The sequence below is a fragment of the Erythranthe guttata genome, chromosome 13, assembly GCF_056151865.1.
Source record: "Erythranthe guttata isolate IM_541 chromosome 13, IM_541, whole genome shotgun sequence".
Taxonomy (NCBI): Eukaryota; Viridiplantae; Streptophyta; class Magnoliopsida; order Lamiales; family Phrymaceae; genus Erythranthe; species Erythranthe guttata.
The window spans coordinates 18,589,992-18,617,500 of record NC_142545.1 but is presented as its reverse complement, the minus strand read 5'-3'; the positions used below and the strand labels follow the sequence as shown (position 1 = coordinate 18,617,500).

The 27,509-nt window shown below is 39.6% G+C and overlaps 7 protein-coding genes across 7 annotated transcripts; 5 read left to right on the top strand and 2 right to left on the bottom strand.

The window, feature by feature from the left end:
• Positions 1 to 739: 739 nt before the first annotated feature.
• LOC105948771 (pectinesterase) lies at positions 740 to 2,767 on the top strand. The gene is made up of 2 exons (XM_012971997.2): positions 740 to 1,872; positions 1,958 to 2,767. Exons 1-2 carry the CDS (start codon positions 909 to 911, stop codon positions 2,647 to 2,649), a joined length of 1,656 nt encoding a protein of 551 aa, XP_012827451.2. The 5' UTR covers positions 740 to 908; the 3' UTR covers positions 2,650 to 2,767.
• A 682-nt stretch (positions 2,768 to 3,449) lies between these two features.
• On the top strand, positions 3,450 to 6,127 carry LOC105948773 (DDRGK domain protein). Its single transcript, XM_012971999.2, has 8 exons — positions 3,450 to 3,721; positions 3,890 to 4,007; positions 4,840 to 4,946; positions 5,119 to 5,220; positions 5,308 to 5,469; positions 5,559 to 5,615; positions 5,699 to 5,735; positions 5,823 to 6,127. Exons 1-8 carry the CDS (start codon positions 3,605 to 3,607, stop codon positions 6,026 to 6,028), a joined length of 906 nt encoding a protein of 301 aa, XP_012827453.2. The 5' UTR covers positions 3,450 to 3,604; the 3' UTR covers positions 6,029 to 6,127.
• Positions 6,128 to 6,514: 387 nt separating this feature from the next.
• LOC105948769 (COBRA-like protein 10) lies at positions 6,515 to 9,100 on the top strand. Its single transcript, XM_012971996.2, has 2 exons — positions 6,515 to 7,417; positions 7,480 to 9,100. Exons 1-2 carry the CDS (start codon positions 6,847 to 6,849, stop codon positions 8,898 to 8,900), a joined length of 1,992 nt encoding a protein of 663 aa, XP_012827450.2. The 5' UTR covers positions 6,515 to 6,846; the 3' UTR covers positions 8,901 to 9,100.
• Positions 9,101 to 9,878: 778 nt separating this feature from the next.
• On the top strand, positions 9,879 to 11,790 carry LOC105948714 (uncharacterized). The gene has a single exon (XM_012971943.2). It carries the CDS (start codon positions 9,898 to 9,900, stop codon positions 11,662 to 11,664), a length of 1,767 nt encoding a protein of 588 aa, XP_012827397.2. The 5' UTR covers positions 9,879 to 9,897; the 3' UTR covers positions 11,665 to 11,790.
• A 424-nt stretch (positions 11,791 to 12,214) lies between these two features.
• LOC105948837 (serine/threonine-protein phosphatase 7 long form homolog) lies at positions 12,215 to 14,322 on the top strand. The gene has a single exon (XM_012972076.2). The coding sequence runs from the start codon at positions 12,451 to 12,453 to the stop codon at positions 14,251 to 14,253; it is 1,803 nt and encodes a 600-aa protein (XP_012827530.2). The 5' UTR covers positions 12,215 to 12,450; the 3' UTR covers positions 14,254 to 14,322.
• Positions 14,323 to 14,337: 15 nt separating this feature from the next.
• Positions 14,338 to 19,826, bottom strand: LOC105948838 (rab GTPase-activating protein 22). Its single transcript, XM_012972077.2, has 12 exons — positions 19,244 to 19,826; positions 18,017 to 18,112; positions 17,389 to 17,492; positions 17,031 to 17,203; positions 16,836 to 16,931; positions 16,610 to 16,732; positions 16,181 to 16,269; positions 15,916 to 16,021; positions 15,524 to 15,621; positions 15,066 to 15,326; positions 14,862 to 14,945; positions 14,338 to 14,613 (listed from the first exon to the last, which is right to left on the bottom strand). Exons 1-12 carry the CDS (start codon positions 19,331 to 19,333, stop codon positions 14,599 to 14,601), a joined length of 1,335 nt encoding a protein of 444 aa, XP_012827531.2. The 5' UTR covers positions 19,334 to 19,826; the 3' UTR covers positions 14,338 to 14,598.
• A 555-nt stretch (positions 19,827 to 20,381) lies between these two features.
• LOC105948860 (protein disulfide-isomerase 5-3) lies at positions 20,382 to 27,175 on the bottom strand. Its single transcript, XM_012972108.2, has 15 exons — positions 26,837 to 27,175; positions 25,231 to 25,321; positions 24,937 to 25,031; positions 24,728 to 24,785; positions 23,780 to 23,964; positions 23,603 to 23,660; positions 23,415 to 23,455; positions 23,229 to 23,303; positions 22,521 to 22,577; positions 22,209 to 22,275; positions 21,896 to 22,039; positions 21,533 to 21,757; positions 20,943 to 21,092; positions 20,770 to 20,847; positions 20,382 to 20,667 (listed from the first exon to the last, which is right to left on the bottom strand). Exons 1-15 carry the CDS (start codon positions 26,875 to 26,877, stop codon positions 20,590 to 20,592), a joined length of 1,443 nt encoding a protein of 480 aa, XP_012827562.2. The 5' UTR covers positions 26,878 to 27,175; the 3' UTR covers positions 20,382 to 20,589.
• Between the last annotated feature and the right edge of the window lie 334 nt (positions 27,176 to 27,509).

Genomic DNA, 27,509 nt, shown 5'->3' with positions numbered 1-27,509 from the left:
GCCTAGAGAAGCCTTGTCTTATGAACATCTTGTTTCAAAATGTGGATCTCAAATGGGATTTGGGGCGTATATTCAGGAATGCCTACTCATAGCTAGTTCTTTTGAGTCATGTGATTATTCGTTCGTAAAGCGTTCTAGAAATCAATTAGCGCATTGTCTTGCGACTAGATTTGGTTCATCTTGTATTGAGGGATCTGCACTACCTTTTGGGTTGGTGTTCTATGCTTAGTTAATAAATAACTTTTCTTTCCAAAAAAAATGGGATAAAATGAGTACAAACTGGAAAATATTCCATATAGTCTAAAAGATTCTACTAAATTTGACATCGCATGAGTGAACTTGTAAGAAGATTCATAATTAATGAGGGTGATTGTAATTATTCAAATAAGATGAGTTTTTTTCGTAATTTGACGTGGATGCTATTATTTTCGAAAAATTATGAACATTTTAGAAAATTTTGGCTAAGTTTTGAAATGTTAAAGCTTATGTGATTTCCGATATTTTTCCGAAATTCCGAAATTTTCGGGCTTTTTGGAATTGAAATGAATTTTTAGATTCCGAAAATTTTGGAATTGAAATTGGAATAGATTTTGTACTTCTGAAATTTTTTGAATTTTTTTCGAAAAGGCTAATTTCGATCCGATTCATTCGACTTTCACCCCTACTTACAATATTTAGTTTGACTAATCTTGTCAGCAAAATGAGACGTACTAAAACTATTATTTGTTTTGGATGAAATAAAGTTAAACAAACACTAATTGATGATTAGAGCCACTATCTCTAGACTAGAAAAATCGCATCAATTGTCTGATTAAAATATTCCGCATTTCACTCCAATCACTCCCATTTCTTTATATAAACCTACAAATGTAATTAGATTGTAAAACATCACAGCAAGAAATTCAACAATGGCTTCAACAAACCAACCTCTGCTCCACAAAACAAAATCCAACTGCAAATTCATCTTCTTCACCATATCCATCTCTGCACTAATTATCTCAGCTGTTCTTCTTCTTCCTAATCATTATCAGTCAAATTCAAACCCTTCACACTTGTGCAGCCGTGCTCGAAATCCCCGATCATGCCAAGATTTCGTGTCCGAAGTTACTTCCGATAATGGCGCAATCGCAATTACACCGCAACAAGACGGCACCACTTTACTCCAAAAGTTCTTGATCAAGCAAGCCCATCACATGAGCAGAGCTATCTCACAGACGAGGAAACTCAAGAATCGTATGAATGCTCGAACCGAACGAGGTGCTCTTGCCGATTGTCTCCACCTAATCGACCTTTCGATTGATCTCGTGCTCGATTCGATTCGAGAGCTCAACAATGAAACTAGTGCGACGTCTCTAGCCAATGCGCAAGCTTGGCTTAGCGGTGTGCTCACTAATCACGTCACGTGTTTCGATGGGCTCGATTCTTTCGAGAAACAATATATAGGGGAAGTAATTGAGGATTTGATCGAAAGGGCGAGTGCTTCTTTGGCTGTGTTTGCGGTGGCAGTATCGAAGCTTGATCACAACGAAGTGGATATTTCGTCATTCGGGCAGAATTATATGCCGTTGTGGATTACGAAAGTGGAGAGGCAGCTGCTGCAGAGCACGTCGGATGCTGTGGCAGCTGATCTGACGGTGGCGGCGGATGGGTCGGGGAATTACAAGACGGTGGCGGAAGCGGTTGCGGCGGCACCTGATAAGAGCAAGAAGCGGTATGTGATTTATGTGAAGAAAGGGACTTATAAGGAGAATGTTGAAGTTGGTAAGAACAAGAAGAATTTGATGATTATCGGCGATGGTATGAACAACACTATTATTACCGGTGATCTTAACGTTGTCGACGGCGCCACCACCTTCAATTCCGCCACTCTTGGTAATTTGGTAATTCCTGTCAAAATTAGGGCTAATTAATTTTTAATTTTGTTTTGTTTTGTACTGAATTGTTCCGATTCACGCAGCGGCGGTTGGAGAGGGTTTCATAATGCAGGACATTTGCATCCAGAACACGGCGGGGCCGGAGAAGCACCAGGCGGTGGCGCTGCGGGTGGGGGCGGACAAGTCCGTGATAAACCGGTGCCGGATCGACGCGTACCAGGACACGCTGTACACGCACTCGCTGCGGCAGTTCTACAGGGAGAGCTACGTCACGGGGACGGTGGACTTCATCTTCGGCAACGCGGCGGTGGTGTTCCAGAAGTGCAAGCTGGTGGCGCGGAAGCCGATGAAGAGCCAGAAGAACATGGTGACGGCGCAGGGGCGGACCGACCCGAACCAGAACACGGGGACCTCGATCCAGGACTGTGAGATGATTGCGAGTGCTGACCTGGCACCGGTGAAGGGTTCGTTCCCGACGTACCTAGGGCGGCCGTGGAAGGAGTACTCGAGGACGGTGGTGATGCAGTCGACCATCGGAGATCTGATCGATCCGGCGGGGTGGGCGGAGTGGAGCGGCGATTTTGCTCTGAAGACGCTGTACTACGGGGAGTATATGAACAAGGGAGGTGGTGCTGGGACAAGCAAGAGGGTGAATTGGACTGGGTATCATGTGATTACCGACGCGGCGGAGGCCACCAAGTTTACTGTGAAGGAGTTGATTCAGGGCGGCGATTGGTTGGGCTCCACCGGAGTTACTTTCACCGAGGGCTTGTAAAAACTCTGTTTAATTTAAAGTTGCTTTGTGTGAGTAACACTGTGATCTGAGCGCGTGGGGTTGACTTTTGTAATACATTCACTTTTATAATATATGAACATTTTTGTATATTTGTCAATTCGATTTGGAAAAATGTTAGATTTGTTTAAGAAACCGAACATCTTTTATTCAAATTCGAATATTTTTTCAATGGTAACTCAACGGCCCATTAAGGTAGCGGACCCGGACCTGGTGCCCACAAGGAACCAACCCTCATTTGGAGTTGAAATTCCCACACTGCGGCTACCAGGATTAGATCCTAGGACATTGCACCAACTTACCACCTCCGGAACCAGTTGAGCTAGACCCATGCGGGCTGCGAATAGTAAGCTACTATTATACGAGAATGTAAGTTTGATGATCAGTGCATTTATATAATTGGTTGCTGATTCATTAAGAAAACAAATCCGAAGATCTTAAATAGTAGATAGTTAATCCAATCTTATATAAATTAATACGATTCATATATATTGAACCCATCGTTCAATGACATGATTTTCTTTTATGAATATTCCGTTTATACAATTTAATAATTATATAATTTTGCTTTTACTAATCATATCTTGACAAATACGAAATTAAAAGTAACTCTATTAAAATATGTTGTTATTCGTAATGTTGTTCAAATTCGGGCCATGTATATTGGGCCAAGTTCAAGTGAATCATGAATTGTATGGGCTAAATGGGCCAAATTACCCATACCGGCCCGATTCGACCGGTCTGCAATCCCTGTGATGGATAGTCCGATACGATGTCGTATTGTTCAACATTGGGTTAAAGTGAAACGAGAAGCTCGCGTCAAAATCACTCGCAGAATACTCGTCTGTTCTTAACAATCAATTTCCCCATAACTAATTTAGTTCTCCGTCAGGGTTTTAGCTGTTTAAATTTCGATTATCGAATCGAGGAAGAAAAAATGGAGGATATAATCGTGGCAGTATTGATGATGGTTGTGATTTTCTCTCTGATTCCACTGTATTTCTGGAGACGTCGAGTCGATTCCCGCCCTCGCGAACATGAAGAAGAGCCTCAGGTATATAATTAATGATTTCCGATTTTTTTTAATGAAGATCATTAGTAGGTTCTTTGATCATTATTTTGAAATTGAGAATATAGTGTTGATGTTTTTGAATGTCGGTGATGATTTTATGTTTGAATAGCAACAATTTTGTGTAATTTATTTTGTTTGGGGTTGATTTAGGAAATGCAAGGGGAAAGAGTGGTTAGGGCTGGTGGTGGTAATCCACGGGGGCGAATGCGCCGAAGAACTGCAGCTTCTTCTGCTGCCAGCACATCATCAGCTGTTGCTAATGTGGAAGGTTTGCTTTCTCTTCTATTTTTTTAATTAAACTTTCTTCATTTTAGATGAATTTAGTGTTACGTATTGTGGTACTGATTCGTTCTTATCAATTTCTATTAATGAAATTCTGATAGGGCAAGACTAATTTTTTGGTTCCTTTGATATTGAACAGTTAATATTATATCGAGAGGATCAGATTAATATGATACGAGTTCGTACCCAGTAATCCCTTACATTTCTTACCGAAGCTCCCTCGTTACATTTTTTTTCCTGCCAGTTCATTCTAAGCAGTGCGTAATTCTCAGCTTTTAATTGTTATCTTAATGAAACGTACCCAAAACTCTAAATTACGAGGGGATTTTTTAATGGGGGATAATTTTGGGAATAAGGAAACTCTCTGTTTGTTAATGTTAACATGAGAGGAGCCTGTTCACAAGTTTTTTATTGCATTGTTCAATTAATGGAACCTGATGTCTTTTATTTGAATATGAATCATTTGACAAGATGCCTGCTATGGTGAAGGAATTGCTTCACTGCTGGTAGGTGAAGGGTTCTTATAAGCATTCAAAGAGAGGCTTGCCTGGATATTAAGAGATTTTCTTGCTCTCTCTTTTGATATTTACAGATCTGCCTCTTCATTTTTCGACTCCGTCTTATTTTTATGCAGCTAACATCATATTCAGTATAACTGTATACACAAAAGATGACTTTCACTGCATTAGCTTAGGTTGATAGATATGTCTTTACTTGGCACCTGTATTTAATTGCATGTGTGAAGACTTGCTCTGTTGTCTCACTTACAGGCATATTGTACACATGTGATAGTAAGTTGTAATTTTACGTGGCTACAGAAACTCTTGATGGAAGCGACGATGAAGAAGATGCAGATGGGTACTACACTGCTAAAGCATCAAAGAAGAAGGAAAAGAAACGACAAGAGAGAGAAGCACAGCGCCAGGTGAAGATTTATTGAGCCATAGTTAACCTTCTAAAACAGCCTTGTGGGCTAACTAGTTAAAAACCTAATCCAGAAAGATCTATCGAACTTTCTTGATGTTTCAAATTAGGTTTATAAATGGGCCAAGTAGACTGGCATTAAATGTGTTGTCATCTTATGATTGCTTCTGCAGGCTGAAGATGCTTCACGTGACTCGAGGAGAACAAAACAAGACCGTTATGAAGAGATGAGGAGGAGGAAAGATGAAGAGCGCGAAGCTGAAGAAAGAAAGCTGGTTCGTAATAGAAACTTATGACTGTCTTGTGAAATTGTTAAATGATATGATATGTCATTCGGAAGTACTTAAATATAATTTATCCAGGAAGAAGAAGCCATAGCTCGCAAAGCCAAGGAGGAAGAAGCTGCTGCGTTGGATTTTGAAAAGTGGAAAGGAGAGTTTTCTATTGATGCCGAAGGTACAACAGAAAACGAAATGCAAGATGGAAGCCAAGGACTGCTCTTTGATTTTGTGGAGTACATCAAGGTGACCTTAGCGAGATCCCGTTTATTTATTTCTTGATTAGGTGATCCAAAAGTAAAAAAATTATTCATCTTTTCAATTTGATTTTGCAGAAGCATAAATGCGTTCCTCTGGAGGATATTGCTGCAGAGTTCAAGTTGCGAACTCAGGTAGCTCTTAATAGCTTGAATTCTTTCCCCCAAAAAATGTAAATAAATGTATAAATACGGTCTGACTTTGTTGTTTGGTGCAGGATTGTATCAATCGAATAACCTCACTCGAGACTATGGGTATGCTGTTTCTTTTCCCATTTAATTAAAATTTTAGCATTTGAGTTGAATACGGAGTTGAATATATACGTATGTTTGTTTGTACAGGAAGATTATCTGGTGTAATGGATGACAGAGGAAAATACATATACATATCACTGGAAGAAATGAAAGCTGTTGCGGATTACATCAGGCGCGAGGGTAGGGTTAGCATTTCACACCTTGCTAGCAAGTCTAATCAGTTTATTGATTTAGAACCAAAAGCCCCGTTAGTTGACGATATTACCCCCATAGAGGAGATAGCTTTTGCTTGATCTCGTGAGAAACTCGGTTAAGTATTAATTAATGTGTATGAACAAATTAAAATGTACCTTTTAGATGAAACTTAATATGAGCACTTCATCTGGATTTCATTTTTCGTCTTCCAACATGTTTTGGTGCTGCAACTCCGGCGAGTCCTAAATCTTATTTAGTTCGGAAATATTCGTTTCGTTGTATATATGTTAACTTATTCTTGAGATTTGCTTTATTAAAAAATCAAATAAGTTTTGAAATTGCTGATATGTCCTAGCTACCTTCTCAAAATGTGCAATTTACAAAATAAAAATGAAATACTAATTAGATATTTGAATTTACATTGTTTTAAATAGATAAATCATATAGTATAAAGTAATTTTGTTTTTATAGATACTTAAAATTTACAAACTTTAATTAAAGAAATTAAAAAAAAAAAAAAAAAAAAAAAAACCTATGTATACCAGAAAAACCGTTATATGAATAGAAATTCCTGAATATTCTCTGGACCTGTCAAAGAATAGGAGAAAACCAGAGGAAGAGGATGATGTCTGAATATAGGTCCTAGAAAATATCTGTGTCTCTTGTAATCATTGTATACCGTCTCTAACATGTTTTTCTTCGCAAAGTTTGTATCACTAATTTCTCTTTAACGGGGCATTTCCTGGTGACCTCCATTTACAAACATTGCCGGCTCATCGGCGAGCCCCGTTCCTCTTTCTTCCCCATCTCCGATCAGTAAAAATAAATACGATTTAGAACTTCTGGCAACAAACAAAAAGAAAAAAAAAACTATTTCACGTTGTCGGAAAACGTGAAAATAAAACTATTTACAGGCATGAGAATACCATGGAATGTGGTGTCCTGGATTCTTCTTGTCCTGTTCTACAACGGCATTGTCCAGACATGTAATGCTCAAGATTACGACTCCCCCGGCACCACCACCCCTTCCACCCCTCCCGCCGAAATCGACAAGTGCGATGGCATCTTCGCTTCCTACATTTTCCAGGGAAGGGAAAAGGAGTATCCCCTCGTCAAGAACGTTTCCGCTCAGGCGTGGTCTTTCCAGGCAATGGCCACTGTGCTCAACACCGGCTCTCAGGAGCTGAAATCCTGGAAGCTTTTCATCGGATTCCAGCATCGCGAGCTGCTGGTTTCCGTTGATGGGGCTGTGGTTGTCGACGGTGACGATTTTCCGATCAGTGTGGGGAAAAACGGGACCACCCTGGCCGGGTACCCAATGACCGATCTGAAGACGGCCATAGACACAGCCGGGGATTTCACTCAAATGCAAGCTCAGGTCAACATAAAAGGGACGCAATTCGGGCTCACGGCCAAAACTATTCCGATGCCCAAATCGTTGAAGCTTATGAATGATGGGTTCAAATGTCCTGGAGCCACGCGTAAAGGTACGTTTTAAGCTGTTCATGAGATGTATCAGAACCAGTCGGTCTGACTTGTTTGTTTGCAGGTAGTTACATGTACGTGTGTTGCAAAAAAGACCCGAAATTCAAACTGAAGGTAGCGAAAACAAAGTTCTTCCCTCGGAAATACGGCGACCTCCATTTCACGTACGATGTTCTTAGAGCGTACGAGAATAAGTACCTGGCCCAGGTGACTATTGACAACAACCACCCGTTGGGTCGTCTGGACCAGTGGAACCTGACATGGGAGTGGATGAGGAACGAGTTCATCCTCGACATGAGAGGAGCATACACGCACAGAAAAGACCCTGCGGAGTGTATCTACGGTCCTCAGGGACAGTACTATCAAGATTTCGATTTTTCCACGGTGATGAACTGCCAGAAGAAACCCATCATCTCCGACCTGCCGCCGGAGATGCAAAACGACGACAAGGTCGGAAAGTTGCCCTACTGCTGTAAGGACGGCATTTTGTTGCCCAAGACTATGAACGAGACGAAGTCGAGAGCCATTTTCCAGGTGGACGTATTCAAGCTCCCGCCCGATCTGAACAGGACCGCGATCTTCCCGCCCCAGAATTGGAAGATCGAGGGCCGACTCAACCCGAGCTACAAGTGCGGCGCGCCCCAGAGGGTCGACCCGACCGAGTTCCCGGACCCGAGCGGGATCGACGCCACGACGTCGGCCGTCGCCAGCTGGCAGGTGAACTGCAACATGACGCGGCCGAAGCCCAGGCAGTCCAAGTGCTGCGTCTCCTACTCCGCCTACTACGCCGACGCCGCCGTCCCGTGCAGCACGTGCGCGTGCGGCTGCGACGGCGAGCGCCAGTGCGACGCCAACGCACCGGCGATGCTCCTCCCGTCGGACGCCCTGTTGGTGCCGTTCGCCAACAGGACGGCCAAGGCGCTGGCGCTGGCAAGGATCAAGCACCGGGCGATCCCGAAGAAGCTTCCCTGCCCGGACAACTGCGGTGTCAGCATCAACTGGCACATCGACTCCGACTACAAGAGCGGGTGGACCGCCAGGATGACACTGTTCAACTGGGACGAGATGGCGTTCGCCGACTGGTTCTCGGCGTTCCAGTTGAAGAAGGCCTTCCCCGGTTTCGAGAAGAGTTACTCCTTCAACGGGACGAAGCTGACGGGCATCGACAGCACCGTCTTCATGCAGGGGCTGCCGGGGCTGAACTACCTGGTCGGGGAGGTGAACGGGACACACCCCGACCGGGACCCCCGGGTGCCCGGGAAGCAACAATCGGTTATCTCATTTACGAAGAAGGGTACTCGGGGCATGAACGTAGCGCAAGGAGATGGTTTCCCAACGAGAGTTTACTTCAACGGGGAAGAGTGTGCCCTCCCGAAAGAATTGCCGAAAAGAAGTGGGGGCCATCGTCTTTCGGGTGTTGCATTGATTCCGTCCGCCGTGCTCGTGGCTCTTTCGTTTCTGCTGTTGACTGTCGGCTTAAATTGAGAACTTTTCGTCTGATGGTAGTGCCAAGTTTTTTTGTGAAACTCAGAATCAAGTTTTCTGTGTGTTGTGTGTGTGTGTGTGTGTCGTCTGAATTCATTCAGTGGGAAAAGAAAAGCAATTACTTAAATGTTTGTAGCGATTGATTTTATGGAAAACCCATTCTTAGTGTACTATATACAGATTGACATTTTAATTTCTTAGCCAGTATAGTTCTTTTTTTCTCAGGTCTATATACTTTTTTGTTCAAGCTTTTGGTTCAACCCATGCATTTTCACTAATTCATTGAGGGTAAACTATGGACACTTCTTACATATATAACATTAAATTACGAAAAAACCTCTACTGTTTGGATAATTATAATCAATCATTAACTATGAATTTTATTACACGTTCACTATTACCGTGTTATCTTCCAAAAATTCGTGGAACGTTCGTTAGTTTGTACTCGTTTTATGCAAAAATATAATACAGTTTATGATGCATCACAATCTCATATTTACAAGGCAATAGACACATCTTATGATTATCTTGTTTCAAATGTGAAGTTTGAATGTGATAAAATAGGTACAAACCGGAGAATGCTCCACATAATCAAGAATATTCTACTAAATTTAACACCGCAAAACCGGACGTGTGGAAAAATTTACAATTAAAAAATGTGTTTGTAATTATTCAAATATAAATATATATTTTTTTTCATAATTTGAACTTAACTCATACATATCCCATAATTTAGCTATTCATCGGGGGCACAATTGAGTATGAAGCTTTTGTTTAACGTTTTGTATATGAAATGGACAAAATTGCATGGGAACGCACAAGAGAGAGAGAGAGAGAGAGAGAGAGAGAGAGAGAGAGAGAGAGAGAGATGTGACACAAGCGCAGGGCACAACGCCTATTTTTCCTTTCGGAAGTTGTAGCGGCACCTGACAAGTAATTGAAAGAGAAATTCGAAAGTGACTGACACTTTTACAAGCAACTTTTTTCCTTTTCTGTAATGGAAGAAAGGGTGGAGTCCATGGTTTCTCCGACCGGCGGCTGCCCTTGTCTCAGATCAGCCCATTTTCTCAGACCCTCCGTCACCTCCATCGGCGGCCCCGCCGCCGCCCCTTCACTCGACTCTTCAGCTTCTCCACCCAAGTACAAAGATTTGTCTTTTAACGTCAACTTCATCGGCTGGAAAACTCCGGACAGCAACTGGAAAACATGGGTCGACAGGATGCACTCCTCGCATCATTCCGCCTGGAGAGACGCCGGGATTTACGACGCCGTCGTCAGCTCCAAATGCTGCGTCCACCGCCACCAAGATTTGATTTTTGATTTCGTCGACAAATGGTGCCCGGCCACGAACACGGCGGTGTTCCCATGGGGTGAAGCGACTTTCACGCTCGAAGACGCGGCGGTGCTCGGTGGGTTCTCCGTCGTCGGGGAGTCGGTTTCTGCCCCTCCTCCAGCCGACGAAGAATCTCAAAAAGTAATGAAGAAATTACTCGCCGCCCGAACAAACCTCTGCAAGCCCCCGGCGAAGAAAGCCGTACACAGCAGATGGATGGCCAGATTCATGGACGGCGGCGGAAGCGAAATCGAGCACGAAGCATTCCTCGCCTACTGGCTCTCGAGGTTCGTCTTTCCCTTCACTCGCGACACCATAATCAAGAGCGTGTTTCCAATCGCCGTCCACTTGGCCCGAGGGACTCGAGTCGCACTAGCACCGGCGGTCCTCGCCGCCATTTACAGGAGCCTAACTCTCCTAAAAGCCGCCGTCGCCGCCGCAAGAAAGGGATCCCAACCCCAACCCCAACCCCAACCGCAGAATCGCGATTTCCGAGTCATGATTTCTGCTCCATTAGCACTGATTCAGGTCTGGATATGGGAAAGATTCCCATCACTAAGATCCACAAACCCCATTACCATCAAACAAACCCAACCAAGATTAGCCCGATGGGACAACTTGAAGAAATCGAGCATCCGCAACAGTCTCCCGCCAATCGATTCCGCCGGAGAAGAATTCAAGTGGCGTCCTTATACAACAAGAACCATGCACAATGTAGTTTCTAGAACAATCTACAAGGATGATCACGGATACTGGGCGGCGGTTAGCCCGGATTTAGAAGGGCTCGTTCGATGCTTGAGGGCAAGTGAGCTGGTCAGCCTCGAACCCGATTGCATAGAGCAATATCTGCCGCATCGTGTGGCCATGCAGTTCGGCATGGATCAAGATTTACCAGGACACGTGTCGAGAGTTAATGTGAATCCCGACATCGCTTGGAGGGATTACATCCGCCCTATTAATGGAGACGCAAAGATATACATACCGCCTCGTGTTTTCGAACCCCGTGTTACGAGCCGGTACTTTAAATGGTGGCGAAAATTGAATCTTGGGTGGAGACGTACAACCGAAATTGATGTGGATGGAAAGTTATCAGACGACGACGATGCCTTTGGTTTAAAAGATCGAGAGAAGGAAGAATTTGCGGCGGCTGAAAATGGTGTCCGTAGGCAGAGCCCTCTATCTTATAGTTGTAACAAAGGTTCGAAAAGGAAATTTGTAGAGAGCTCGTCCGATTATAATTCCCGTGTTTCTCCTCCCTCCGATCATCGTTTTGTAGCTGAATCTTCGAGCACGGGGATCGGTGACTGTGCAAGCCCGGTTGAAGCATTTGGGATTGGACTTGAAGAGAGGATCAACACTATTGAAAAGATGTGTGCTTTGTTAAAATCTGGAAAAATTGATCTGCCTTTGATACTAAAATCCAGACATTAAAACAGTAAATAGGAAAATACATATTTTTGAGGTGTATAAGATATTTAAAATATTATCTTTTAAAATGTCTCAATTTTTTGTATAATTTAATTTTAATTTTATTTTTTATTTGATTATCTTTCGACATTGAGATGTTTATTTAGTGTTTTTTTGGACCTAGAGGTTACCGATCATATATGTACTGAGAGAGTTGAGTTAAATAATTTAGTTCAATTTTTTTTTCTAATATAGAGTTTATTAGATTTGTTTCTAACTAATTTCGAGTCAATATGAATCATTTCAAAAATCCACATAAATTCATAATGAAGTTTCTTAGAAGATAACACATTGTATTGTGAATAACAACCTTTTGTTAGATTCAAGTGTGAGGCTATATAGGCTAAAGATAACACTTTTGAGTTCAAAGATCTAGAGAGATAAAAGGAATACACTCGAGAAGCCATTCGTGTATAGAGTGAGAGAGAGACTTCAGAAAAGCGAATCGCTGCCATTGTTGATCGTTTTCTGAGCTCAGTGAGAGTTGATTTCTTGAGAGAACTTTAAGTAAAATACCAAAAATAGGAGTTTCATAATAGAGAAAATTGTGCCCTCTCAAAAATTTATTTTTCATACATTTTTGGTCAAAGTGTAACGAGTTGTATACTTATATGTTAAGGGGGAAAAGTGCAAAAAGGGCATTTATTGAGGGGGCGAAGTGCAATTTGCGTATAGAAAATTTTCCCTAAAAATTAATGAACACAAAACACACAGGAAAGCGGGCAACAGTGTGACCTTCAATCTCCAGAAATGGCGGATAATCTTGTGATGGAAGAAAGGGAGGAGTCCATGGTTTCTCCGACCGGCAGCCGTCCCTTTCTCAGATCAGCCCATTTTCTCCGACCCTCCGTCACCTCCACCGCCGGCCCCGTCGCCGCCCCCTCACTGGATTCTCCAACAACTCCCTCCGCCGCCAAACCCCAAGAATTATCCTTTAAGGTAAACTCCCTCGGCTGGAGAATCCCACAGGAAAACTGGAAAACATGGGTCGACCAGATGCACTCCGCACACCATTCCACCTGGAGGAAAGCCGGGATTTACGACGCCGTCGTGAGTTCCAAATGCTGCATCCACCGCCACCAGGATTTGATTTTTAATCTCGTCGACAAATGGTGCCCCTCCACGAACACGATGGTGTTCCCGTGGGGTGAAGCAACCCTCACTCTAGAAGACGCGGCGGTGCTCGGCGGGTTCTCCGTGCTAGGTCATTCGGTTTTCGCCCCCTCCCCGGAAGACGGCAATTCGCAAGAAGTAATGCAGAAATTACTCGACGCCCGATCAGCAATTTGCAAAACCAACGCGAGGAACGCCGGGCAGTACATGTGGATCACGGAATTCATGGGCAGCTGCAGCGAAATCGAGCACGAGGCGTTTCTTGCTTATTGGCTCTCCAGATTCGTCTTCCTCTTCTCGGGCAAAAGCATAATCAGACGCGTGTTTCCGATCAGCGTTCGCTTGGCTAGAGGGACTAAAATCGCACTCGCGCCGGCCGTCCTAGCCGGCATTTACAAGAGCTTGACTCTGCTGAAAGTGGCGGTTGCCGCTGCAAGAATGGCATCAGCCCAATCTCAAGATGGCGATTTCAAAATTTTAGCTTCGGCCCCGTTGGCACTTGTGCAGGTTTGGGCTTGGGAAAGATTCCCATCGCTAAGACCGAGAAAGCCCATCTACATCGGACAAGACGAACCGAGATTAGCCCGGTGGAGTAACTCCAAGAAATCGAACATTGAAGATATCTCGGTGAAGATGGATTCTGCGGGAGAAGAGTTCCAGTGGCGCCCTTACACGACGACAGCTGGCAATGCCGTTTTGAAAATGAACTACTACAAGGATAGAGAATACTGGGCTGTAGTTGGCTCGGACATGGACGAGGATTTGGAGGGGATGGTTCGATTCTTGAGGGCGAGTGAGCTTGTTGGGCTCGAAGAAGATTGCATAGAGCAGTATCTGCCGCACCGTGTGGCAATGCAGTTCGGCATGGATCAAGATTTACCGGGACACGTACCGAGAGTCAATGCGAATGCTGATGTTGCTTGGAGGGATTATATTCGCCCCATTGGAGATGCAAAGATATACGTACCGCCTCGCCTTTTTGAGGCCGATGTTACTACTAGGTACTTCAAGTGGTGGAGAAAAATGAACCTTGGCCGGAGAAAGAAGAATACTTGGGATGGCTCGGTGGAAGAAGCGACGAAAGACGAATTTGTCCCTCCACCACCCGTCCAGAGCACTTCATCTTTTAGTAATGAAAAGGGTAGTTGTAATAAGGGTTCGAAAAGGAAATATGTAGAGAGCTCGTGGGATTATGATTCGGGTGATTCTCTTTCTGATGATGGTTTTGAGAAAACTGTAGCTGAATCTTCGAGCATGCGGAATCATGAGACGATTTGGTCTGGCGGTGGTGGTGGCGGCTGTGCAAGCCCAGTTGTTCAAAACAGGTCATTTGAAGCAATTGGCTTTGGAATTGAAGAGAGGGTCAAGACTATTGAAAAGCTGTGTTCTTTGTTAAAATCTGGAAAATTTGATATGCCTTTGATTCAATCTGTAACTTAACACAAGTTTCTCTATACTCTTCCTGTGTGGCATTAACAGTCTATCTAAAGTAGCCTTCTACTTCTTTATGTGTGTGTGTGTGAATTTTTAAGGAAAAAATGCATGTAATTAAAAAATAAATAAAAAATTGATGCTCTTTTATAGATTCCATTTAGAATTTTTACAAACAACTCACCTTTCTATATCACACAACTATGGCAGAAAAATCAATGGTAAACTGGATGTGAATCTCTTAGCATTGATTAGCATCAGTATACACACGCTGATCATGTATCAGGCAACGGAGGCAGTTATTGTCCTTGACACGACCAAACTTTGAATTTCACCGGCAGAAATTTTCGCCTGTCATGTATTTTTGGCCTGCAGGAATATTATTGTGGAAAAGACAAAAATAAATTATGACAAAGAAAAATGTCCCAAGGAACACGAAGCTGGCAAACCGAAGTAATTGCATTTTGAAGAAAATCCAAGTTTGGCTGCTGAAAAGATCGTGTGTGTAATTATGTTTACAGCAAATCCATAATTTCATGTATTATTATATAGCATGTAGAATTACAGTGCGATTCCAGTGTTAATTAATAGTCATCTAAGCAAGAACGTAGTCGTACCTTTTTTAGATACTTCTTGTGAAGCTTCATAGCCCCCATGCAAGCTTTTTTTGCATCAAGGTTACCGGTAATGTCATTAAGTATCTGGAAATAGATATATACGAGAAAAAAAACTTCAAATTAGCTGAAACTAAAAACCCGTCAAAACATGTCTGTCTGTTGAGAATAAATTTATCGGAAAAGAATGTAGCTGTTCACGCTAACCTGTACAACATCATCTAAGCCTCGGGCTTCTGTCAACTTAGAACTCTTGTCTTTTAAGACACTGGCCACAAGAAACACAGAAATAGGAAGAGGTGCAGCAGAACTTTTGCCTCCGTTTCTGAGGTTCTCTCTTTCAAATTTTCCACATTGTCTCCGTCTTGACTTGGCCTTTCCTTTAGATCCCTCTGATTTTTCGGTTGCTGATTCGCGGTCTTCGTACATAGAGAATAGATCAGAGTCATACTCTAGAGCCCACATCATCTGTTATAAATTTCTCTGTTAATGACTGAATTTCTCTGTTAATGATGGCTTAGCAGCTTAAACTCTTCAGGAAGATTAAATTTACTCAATTCACTTCATTTTTCTTTTGCATGAAGACGGATAATTTGATGGATACTTGAATGTATTTAGATTTTGTAATATAATATGTGGAAATTGTGTAGGATACAATAAATTACCTCCCAAAGATATAAAGAATCACCAAAAGAGAATTCTCGCCGAAACAAAACCATAAGCATCCGGAAAGCAAACAGATAGTCACCACCACCTAGAGTTTCTGTTCGTAAAATCAAAAGTCAAATTTTGGTTACTTCCTCGTATAAAACGTAAAGTGCAAAATTGAAATAATAGACTAAGAGTAACGGCATTCATGATGTGATAGTTACTAAATGGTTTTCATGATGACACCTAAAGACTAAAGAGCTTCTATTGTTTGTTTTCTCAAGGTCTGTACACTGCTTCGCTTTCCTTTCTCTAATTTTTTTTTTTTTAAATTGTTGTGCGGTTCCTGAAAATAGGAAGTTTGAACAAAGACGGAATATGTGAGAGGAAAATTGATAAGGCGCTATACCTAAGTGCTGGTGAAGTTTAGGATCAACAACTTGAGTTACTGAAGCTAGATTGCCGAGCTGTGCCTCAACCCCTACAGAGCTCTCGGTGCATCTGAAATTTCCTCGCTTCAATAAAATTTCAATTAAAGACGAGTACTATAAGCAACTGAAAAGCGGTAAGAAAAAATGCATAAACTGCACCAAACTAGAATTAGAAAATGCTGCTAAGTTGTTGAAATAAGAAGGCTCATAAATGAAAACAGAAAAGAACAAGAGAAATAGTACCAGTCTTCGCATCAAGCGTTCGAAGCACCAAAATGCATCCGCCTCATCCTCAAGGAGAATAATCATTGGAGAACAAAGATCACTCATACCTGCTCAGCATGCAAAGCTTCAAAACAAACACTTCGTGGCAATTACCATATACAAAATATATTTGGTAAAAAAAAAGCGCTTTTATTGAGATAACATAGCAGCATGTAGAGTTCATTAATTAATACTCCAAACCACTCCATCTTGATATTTTAGTATATCAAGAAAATGATGAAGCAAAGCTTGTATCACAAATATACTTCTAAGTGAAAATCTCCTTGATATCATGATGAAGTTTTTTAAGGTATTTCACACCTCGCATAGCACATATACATAGATAATATGTTTAATTGTATTACTCGGATATCATGATGAAATTTTTTAAGGTCTTTCTTGACTTACTTTGACAATACCCAACATCTGCATCAAACCAGGAATAGACGGCTAGGATATCCCAAAGTTTTGACAAGCTTTCTTGCTTCTGGTAAAACACTAGTGTCCTGTCCGTTCGGACTACATCGAGACCTGGATTTTAAGTTCGTAAATGTGTATGTGTACTAAGCCAAACGCTATAGAGAAGAAAATATATAGAAATATAAGCATGCACGTTATATTAGTTAATCCCAACCTATCTGATGTAATGTAAGTTTCCACTGAATCTCTTTCTTGTCCATGGGACCATATCCATTTGATTGTCTTTCCATTTGAGAGCCACTGAAAGCATCTGTTGTTACAATTCGAAGGTATTAGAGTAGATCTGCGCTATAAGTTTAGTTCATAACTTCTTAGGTTGGGTGGAGACGAGCTCAGTTTCCATCATTACCGTTTCCCTGAATAAGAGATGCATGTTCTTTGCCACAATTAAGTTGTTGAAGTACGATGGGATCTTGTATAGGTTCACCATCTTCCGTAATTATTGGTGCAGTGACAAACTTCCCACTTCCAACCAACGAGAACATTTGATGACATTCTTCTTTCAACAATGCATACTTCACTCTAAAGGATGCACCAGAAGAATAATGTAAAAACTTACTGAATTCATCTCGAAAAATATTGGGTGTTCTAGTATACCTCAAAAACAGAAAAGACGGGAAAACTTTCATATGTGGACATGCACGGTATCTTTACCAAGAAAAAAAAAAGTCATTGCAGCAGAATGATATAAAGCAAGGAAAAAGTACCTGCGACGTTCTCGTATTTGCTCTCGTTCCTCAAAAGTGCTCTTGGGATCATAACAACCCAATAAGAATTCCCAAACTTCACCTCTAATTGACGGGTGAACACCCTATTTTGTGCCAAAGAAGAGAAGAATCACTTTGAAAATCATAATTTTCTTTGGAAGTCACTTGAAAGGAATCATTATAAATTTCCCATCTTAGTAAATGATCTGAAAATATGGTTTCCAGTTCAAACGATTACATCAAAGGAAACATATAAACATAGTCCAAAAACATATTTATAATCAATTAAACTTCCATTTTCTCACCGCAACTCCGAAATTCGATTTACATAAGCAGGAAGAAATATTGTGGCAAAACAAAAATGGAAGCTGGGGACAAGAAAGTATAGCTAAAAAGACACAAGTATAACATGTTTTAGCAACCAAAAAAAAAGGCACAAATAACTTTAAGAAAATCGTGAGAATTGACCAACAAATGTTCCACTTAAAGTGGGATCACTAACTAATACTAATCTAAAATCTAATATAATATTTTTACTAGACATCTTCATTTTCAGTCTGACTAGGTTTAGAGACATTTACTTCGTGGAAAGCAGTATAAATAAACACAATTTGTAGCAAAGCTTTACCCCACGATGAATTCGACCGAGTGTTTTGCTTATATCAAGATAACCTTCCGTCGAGAAAGCAGACTTCCATTTCCGCGCACTTAAAGTTCTTCCTACCTAATTATGTAGAAAAAAACTTGCTTAAGAAACAAAAGCATGTTAAGAATAATTGGATTTAAATGGAAATATAAACAAACAAGATTCGTTAAGGAATCCAAACACCAAATCCCAGTAGACCAAGTAGTGCAGTCAGTAATCTAGATTTACATTAGAGTAATATAAAATTAGTCTAATAAAAGGGTTGAGTATCCAATGGACAAGCCAGAGTTCTAGCTGTGACAACACAAGCTATTATTTCCCTAGTTCAGATATATCTAGAATTCGTTCATCGCGTATGGAAATAAACCCTGAGGTAATCATAATCTAAGAAGGATATGCACAATGTCCCGGAAAGTTAAACCTAGAAGCTAGGCGATCAACTTGATCATCTGCAAATCTAAAACTTCATTTGGTTCCATTTTACTGGAATATATTCCTTCCCCAGAAGGAAAATTTGTTTGGGAAATGCTGTTCCGGGAAAAAAACATCGTTCTTGTGCATTACAATGTAAAATGAAGAATCTCATCATTAATTCGTCTACTATTGCTTCTCTCCTATTTCAGATGTTGCAAACTTTCTCCCACCATAACCAAATGCTCTGAAATCGAATATTGGAGAAACAGAAAGTTCGCTAACAAAACGAACCAGCAAACATACAGAGTTTCCATGACTGTTTGTCGAACAATTTCTCCATTCATCTCATCGACACTGCAATTCTTTTTACCCATTCGTCAAATCTTATTTTCACCCATTTCTACGTTCAAAGTAAGAACTCCTATATAAAGTAATGCCACCATGCATCAAATTTTGCAGCGAAAAATCCAGCATAATTTATTCACCTAGCTAACAGTTTCGGATGTGGTGGTGGTCATTCAACATATATCAATTATCGTGATATATAAACTCAATATCATTCGTAAAGGGATCATGTCAACCATCCATGGATGAACTCCAAAATCGAAGGAGTATTGTATTTAAAGCAGATCACAGGCTGAGGAATAGGATATTATATGGGATCATTCATCAAAAAGCATAAACAAATCATACAATTTAATAACCCATCCTCTTTCTTATAGATCTCACAATGAATAAAAGATGAATATATTTATTTTTAATAATTAATTAAGAGGGGAAAAAAAAACGCCAAACCTTGATTCTGAACTTGCTTTCAGGAACATCATCAGTGCACTCAGGCCGCACCTGATAATACGAATCAGCTGAAGTTCCTGACCTCCACATTTTTCACAATTTCACGCAGGAGAGAAAAGGGGAATCAAATCCGAATTGAATTGAATGTATTGAAAAATTAAGCTGCTATTCACATGAAAACCAGATCAAATTCAACAATTCAACGTCTGCTATAAGACCCCCAAAATTGAGTGAGTAGCTGGCTTTTTTCTATTAACAAAGATTCAGGTGACTCTTTCAAGCCAAGAGAATTTAATATGCAAAACCACTGAAATTTCTCTCTCTCTCTCTTTTGATCGTCTTTACTTTGTTTCGCTGTCAGAGAGGTTGGGGGTGAAGACGGTGGTCTTTGAATTCGACCCGACCCGAATATACATCCCGGAGCAATGCCCGTTCAATGACATACCGTTTTTAACTTTTTATGTTTCTACTCTCTCTCTCTCTCTCTCTCTCTCTAACTTTTTACTCTCTCTCTCTCTAGAATCTTTCAAGCTAGTCAGAGTGGCCAGCGAAAACGACGCGGGGGTCAAGTGACACCAAGACCACTCGCCTCGATTCGCGGGTGCAATGTACACAAAGGCGACGGTTGGAGCGTCGGACCACGCGCCCATGCTCGTCGAGGAAGATATACGGGTCGGGTCGGGTCGAGTGGAACTTTGACTGGGCCCGATGGGAAATTTTATTGTTGGGATAAATGTCAGAAAGATCCTTTGAATATAGTTTAAATTACATTAACCCCTCATGTTTCTAATATTACATTAACCTCTTGGGAAAATTCTAATCTTTCTTTACAACATTCCCTCAACCTCGATTTGATTGTTTATGAAACCAAGTTGAAATATAACTTTTAAACTCAATAAAAATTCACGTAAACTTGAACAACCATGTGGCATGCACTTTGAAATATTTAAAGTTGGTTGAGGTGAAATTCGAATTCAGGACATTTCATTTAATCGGAGTTTAATATCACGTTGAATGACCACCTCAATCAAAAGTTTAAATTATTGATGAAATGTTTCATTTAATATTAATACCTCCAACAATGTAGTTCATATGCTGCAGTAGAATATGCGAAGCAAATGAGCAAAACAGACAAAGGTTAGATAATGCAAAATCGAAGATAAAATTATTTTCTCTCTCAAAAGGCATTTTCCACAAGGGCTACCAAATGTAGATATATAAAGCTCTATCCTTCAGCAAAATAATTTAGAAAACAAACTACATTCTAAACAATTTAATTTATCTGCGACTAAAGGGTGTATAAAGAAATCGGTTTTTTCTTAGTGTTCGCTAATTTCGACTTTTGATCAATAGTTCTTCCCTAGTTCGACTTTTTTCATCATCCTGATAGTATTGTGTAGAATTGAATCCACGATTCCAGCAACCTGAAAAAGAAAAAAACATAAAAAATGGAGTTCGGATTTACCTAATAGCCATAAAATGGGAAAAGGGAAATATGGGATGTAGAAGGTTAAATGAACACCAACCGTGAAAACACCTCCGATAATAGCGCAAACATTTGTAATGAAGTGCGAAAAGGACTTGTAGTTTTCAGTTATTAAGACCTGATATGAGATTCAAAAAGAAAAAGAATAAAATAAAAAATCGGAAACAGTATTACACAACATTAACGAGAGGAATTCATTGACAAGCTCAATACCTGCATTGGTGATAGCTCGAAATGAAATTTTGCAACCGGGATGTTATGACTGTGCGACAAACTACTATGAGCAGTGTACTCGTACTCCTCAAGTAGTTTATAAGATCTTGTCATCACCTCAGTTTTCACTACTTGTAGATAATGCTCGATCTGCAAATAAATAAATAAATAAAACAAAAGGCTCAATCTGCGAATGCCCAAATTTGTTTAACATTTGATGTTAGACATCCATCGTGATAGATTAATAATCAAAAGATCCATTAAATTAAGGGTGACACTGTAGAAGTTCGTAACAAAGGGAGATGATAAATTTAAGGGTGAATTACGGGCACCCCCTTGAGGCAAGACTAAATAACTTACAAAGCCTTGTGGTATTGGTAATTACCAATACCCTCTGAGTTATTTCTCCGTCTTACAATTACACACCATTACGAAGTTATGAATAATGGAATCTTAAAGATTCCATGGAGTATTCGTTCTGAATTTCCAAATCTAACCCGGGGTATATGTAATATACTCGCAGAGGAGTAAATGTAATAATAATAGAAAACATAATCAGACTTTGAAAGGGGTCAAAATGAGGAACTTACAGTTACATTTGCATCGGAGTCAGTCGGATTACTTATATATGACAAGCCATTCAAACGGTCATGGCTTAAACCTAGATGTGGCAGGAGCCGCTTCATGTCACTCATCACACGTGGAGTGATCATTTTACCGAAAGAAAAATGGGAAATAACATGTGACATGTTCATCTGAGAACCATCAAAAGAATGGGAAGCTGAACGAGCAGATACGATAAGATTCCCCGGAACCTACACCACAAAGAGCAATTAAAGATTATAAATATATTTTATATTTATGAACACATGTATTTTTGTGTGTGTAAGCATATATATATATAAGTGTGATTAATCTGTAAACCGACCCCATATCCGATGATGCATCATTACCTTCTTCACACGTACAAAACCCTCAACCCTACACCCTCCTGCTAAAGGTGCGGGCCTTTTTGCATCATCTTTCGCCTCAGTGGGTGGACTATCAGAAGCACTGAGTGACTGCACAGAAATAGGCGCTACCAAATCCTCCATTGTCTGCAAAGATTGAAAATCATTCAATTTCTTATAGAAAAACAAACAATTTCTCTCTGGAGAAGTAAGCAAATATCTGACACAGATTAAAGTTTCAATCCACCAAATTTTCTGATTTTGCAAGTTTGCATCCAAATAACTTCCGACATAAAAAACTTAAAAGCCTACTCACCTTCACTAGGGTATCTGTATCTCGATCGCCATAATATGACTCATGATCATGGTGGCCATGATCGTTCCTGTTGTCCAAGGAGGGGAGGGGGGAGAAGAAAGCAAGCAGTTAATTGTAAAACAGATATTCAAATTATAAAAGAGCTAATTACTGCAGGAACATATTCAAAATGATTTGACAATATTGTATAACATAGTCAGGTTACCACTTTGACAAAATACCAAATCTAAGGCATGGTTGAAACTTATACTCAACCAAAGAATTCTAGAAAGTGTCTGGGAAATAATAAACTAGAACAAAATGATATCTTACCTCACATCACTTCCTTTACGAAAGATGCGAATAGATGGATATCCTTGTATGTGATTCCTGGATATATGTAATAAGAAATTTAATCAAGAATATAGGATAAAGTGAAGCACCAAAAAGAAAGAAGAAAAACTAGTTCAGCAATTGTGAAAGGCCTCTAGAACTTCGGATCATGGAGGATATATGTGAACTCCATTGAAAATGAAAAATGCAAACCAGAAAGTGCAAATGGATATGACAAGCCAAGATGTCAAGCTCACTCACTGAAAGTCAAAACACTATTGTATTTATGAGAAGGATTTCATCCCCGAGTAATAAGATAGGACTGAAATAAAATAACAAGCTATAAACAGGATCCTTGTTACCCTCAAAATTAGATTTACCCATCTAAATATAGAAACAATAATAGAAAGACATAAGTAAGGGAAGTACATCAAGATGACCTAAGAACAGATACAAACTTCTAAAAACATAACATTTGTGATTTGACCAAAAGGAGACGAAATATCCTTGGATACCATGTATTGTCATGGCCATGGATTTCTGGATAATACACATACAGAGAAGCCAGCATATTCAAGATGCGGAATAAGAATGAACAGACTGTAATTACAGATCAACTGCTCAGTAACCAAATATGGAAACATAACCTCCCAATTGTCATAGTGAAGAATTGTTGATTAACTAACATTACCGTTGTCTAAAAATTACCTTGTACACAACTCAGCTTCTTGAGTGCAATCGACCTTTCCCAAAATAATACGTCCATCCATTTCTGGGTCATATCTATAAACAAGTGACAATGAGCTTTTAAGTGGAGATTATCGAAAAAATGATTGTCACTTCGCCTCAGCATAAAAAAAATAGTAAACACATTATTAGGAAAGAGGATTACACCTTTCTCTGATAATTTTTGCTGCTTTTTCCCATGAAGGTTTCTGAAATGGAAGGGGGGTGAAGAGGTGTTAGAGGATTTCTAAGAATCCATCAGCATTCTCGATGATGGTCAGAGTGAGAAGTTCAAATTAAGGGACTGAGAAAGAAGAAATTTAAGGAAAGACAAAAAATAGAGAAGTTCAGAATACCAAGCGATTGCTCCAATAGCACCATGGCGCAAAAAAATTTACCACCAAAATAGCATGCCTGTCAAAGATTTATTTGCAATGCATTAGGCAGACTATAAATAAAGAACATCACCTATGAAATTCAAAAGACAAAATGGGGAGAAGTAGTGTATTCAAACTCAATTCCGATATACTCACTGGTGTGAAATTCTATCAAAATTGCGTGCAGTTAGTGTAACAGAACCTTCTCCATACTCTTCATCGTCTTGCTCATCATGCTTAATTGCTTTTGCAACTGCTCCTGACCGAAACTCCGGGCCAGTAGGATTTAACTTTGAATCTATTGAGTACTTGCGGATAGTCTTAGTTAAATTCAACCTATTCTGAGAAACATTGACAACAGTTCAGTAAATAAACAATCTGGCTGCATTACAAAGAAAATAATTTCACTGAAGAATGAAGCCATAGAAATCTTTGAAACAAATGAACTGCATTATAATTTTTTCATATAAAAAACAAATCAGTAGTCAATAAAACAGTTCTACAGTAACTTAGACAAATCCCAAACCAACTAAGCTTTAACCTAGTGGTACCAGGAGCTTCTCCTATACTTGTGTTTGGTGAAGGGCGAGGGTCCAAATCCCTTTGGATGCGTGTGTTTGGGTAGGTGTGTTGTAAGGCCATATTATAAGGTGAATTGTTTTTAAAGAAAAAACTTAGACAATTCCCAAGCACGCTAAATGTTATGCTTCTTACAAAACAAAAACATATAGTCTACCCTGGTTTTCTGTTTTATAACACAGAAATTAGTCGTTGAATAGCTAGTTGACTGGACTTCCCAACTTATGAACTGCAAAGTAAAGGAGAATTTATACTTCTGGCACTTGTAAGCAATAATTTAGTCTCCTTCCCCCAAATTGAAGTCAAAGACTAAAATCATGTATTTATTGCCCAATTAGCCACCCTATTGTGAAAATTCGCAACTCAGATGCTAATGAGGTGCTAAAATGATAAACTCATTGCTCCATGAAATATCTGCTACCCAAAACACGTAACTGGCGAGAAGAACATTCTGAAGTTATTCTGTCTCTCGTAAATATGCATGTATATATTTATAGAGCATTAGGAACAATAAACAGAACTTACTGTTCCCAGGACATCACTGACATCAACAGAGGCAAATTCACAAGACAGTGCTGGAAAACTACAAGAAAATTTGGAGATGTTATTAATAGAAATTAAAGAAAAAAGATGTTTGCGATCAAAGTGAAGAAATTGATTACCAAAAATGATATAACCAATACAGATGTGAGAAAGTTAAAAATAGAAATCAATTCGTAAATGTGAATTTCTACCTTATATTGAAATCAATTCGTAAAAAATCCCCATCAGAACTCTTGTCAACAACAACTGATGTAGCGGTGCTGACTCTCATATAATCATTCAGTTCCTACAATAAGACAGCATAATCATAAGGTCATAAGGCATGGGGAGTGCATTCAACTGTGTGGCATTGGTGAGATGGTAATGCAGCAATTAATAAGTAAGAAAGTTGTGTTGGATAATGTAAACCAATTTCGAATATGTTCCTTTTCTATGTTCATTGGTAATGAATCTTGTAATCAAGCCAACGAGGAGTAATTTCCTACCATTCCAAATAAAAACATCATGGAAAGGGCTGCTATTATTGACAATCCAGCACCAGATAATGATGCCTCAGTCAAATCTCTTGGAATTTTTCTGCAAAAAGTAGAAAATAAGAAAACAAGGAATTTCAAGACCAATATATCATACTTCTGTAGTATATTCAAAGCATCATATATTCAATTATATAGAAGATTTAGAAACATCTATATTAGAATCTAATACTACCAGGGATCTGTCTTCTACAAATCATAATTATGCCAAACATGTTCCTCTTAAGAACTAGTTGATTTTGACTATCAACTCAGCAGTTCATATGTGCTTCCAGTAGCTCAAAATAACAGTTATGATAGGATAGACAGTCATCTTAGAAATAAGTCCCAAGTTTACACCTCAAAGTTCCAGAATGACTTAAATTTATATGTATCTACTACTACAATCTGAACATCTAATCATGCCGCAGATACCAGGCTCAATCTTTTCGATTCACACTTCACAATGCAATAGATATCTTTCTAATGTTGTTGTAGCTTGAATCCATCAATTTAACACAGCACGGCAATCTTATGACATTTCCACCGTATTTCAACAAGAGCCCGCCCGCAAAAATATTCAGATCTCCTAAAATGTAAAATTACCAGAATCCCACATATAGTGAAATATAACATGCTAAATGTCACGAGGATTGGAATTTCTCATGCCTTTCTCACTATGGACTCACCCCAATGCATCAAGAGTGCATTACATCCACCTGTACCTAAAACTGATGTAAATATTTTACGAAGTCGTTTGGGTAAGCTATTGCCTATTGTTATTAAGATGGCTTTAGCAGCTCTAGGTATAACCAAAGCATTCAAGCCCACGGTATCCTAAGAACTATCCAATGACAAGGTTTAGCATTCACATGAATTTTCCAGGCACGCTAGACAAAGCAGTCGACATCGAACCATCCATAAAGATGAAAAAACATAAGCAAGCTACATTTTTTTACAGCAGCAAGATTAGATACATGGAAATAAAACCCATGGCCTTGAAGAAGAAAGTGAAAATTGTTGAACAACAACAGAAGAACAAACGTATTCAAAAGCTATTACTAATTTACAATGCACTAAATAGAGTCGCAGAAAGTCAACATGTGTTGTCCATTTAGGTTTTAAATGTTCTGCAAATGGTCTTTCACATCTAAGCACATCAAGCCTGTAACTCGACAAAGGTTTCGTCCAAGTATCTATCCACCTTCAGCATCTGTAATTATTCTAAACCCTTCCCAAAATTTAACACCAAACCATCAAACAAAAAGAATCCCAACAAATTACACATGCCTGTTAGCTTGTTCTCAGACCAGCTCCACCAATACAATAAAATGCAGACCATCCATGATTTCATAAAAACTAAAAAGTACATAATTTTGCTGAACAACAACCAAACATAAACGCAAATTACAATTCATCCCCAATGCACAAATTCCACAGTATCATACACACAAAAAATAATAATAGCCAGCAAGTTCGACATTAAAAAATAAATAAATTAGAGATTCATAACAGTAGAATTCAATGAAATGTGAATATATAAACTTCCCATGGAATTTGCCATAAAATCTGAGCTCACCTGTAAAAATCAACGGATTTGATCTTAGTGGATGAAACCATGGCTAATCAATCAACCGTCGATTCGAGAAGAAACGGAGAAGATGCCGATAAAATTATCCAACAACGAACGGAAAATAGTAGATCTCTAAACAGGGGTTATCAATATCATACAGCTGTGTGAGATTTTTGAATAAAAGGCATTAGCTTTCGTCTGATGGGGGTTAGTGCTGTGATTACGATTGTGTGCACTGTGTGACTGTGTGTAGTCGTTTTTAAACGGGATTATTTTATTAATATTATATTTGACTAAAATTGCTGATTCTGTAATTAATATTAGTCAAATAATGGAAATTACCTTGGATCGTTTGATTTAGGTGCGGCGTTCGTTCACCGTAGGCGTGGAAATTGTCCGAATTTTCACTTATTTTAAGAAAACATTATTTATTTATTTATTTTTTAAAGGAAGAAAAAACAAAATTTTGGAATGATCACAATTATTTGGCTTAATCGCACTTTGCACTCTTAAAATATAAAATTTTGGCATTTTTTTGCACAATCGAAATACAATAAATCATGTAAAATACACTCCGAATGAATTTTTAAAGCTAATGAATGTAAGTTAATATTTTTAGTGGTACTTTTTATAATGTCAAATGTCAAATCAATTTTTTTTTTGTTCATTAATCCTTAAA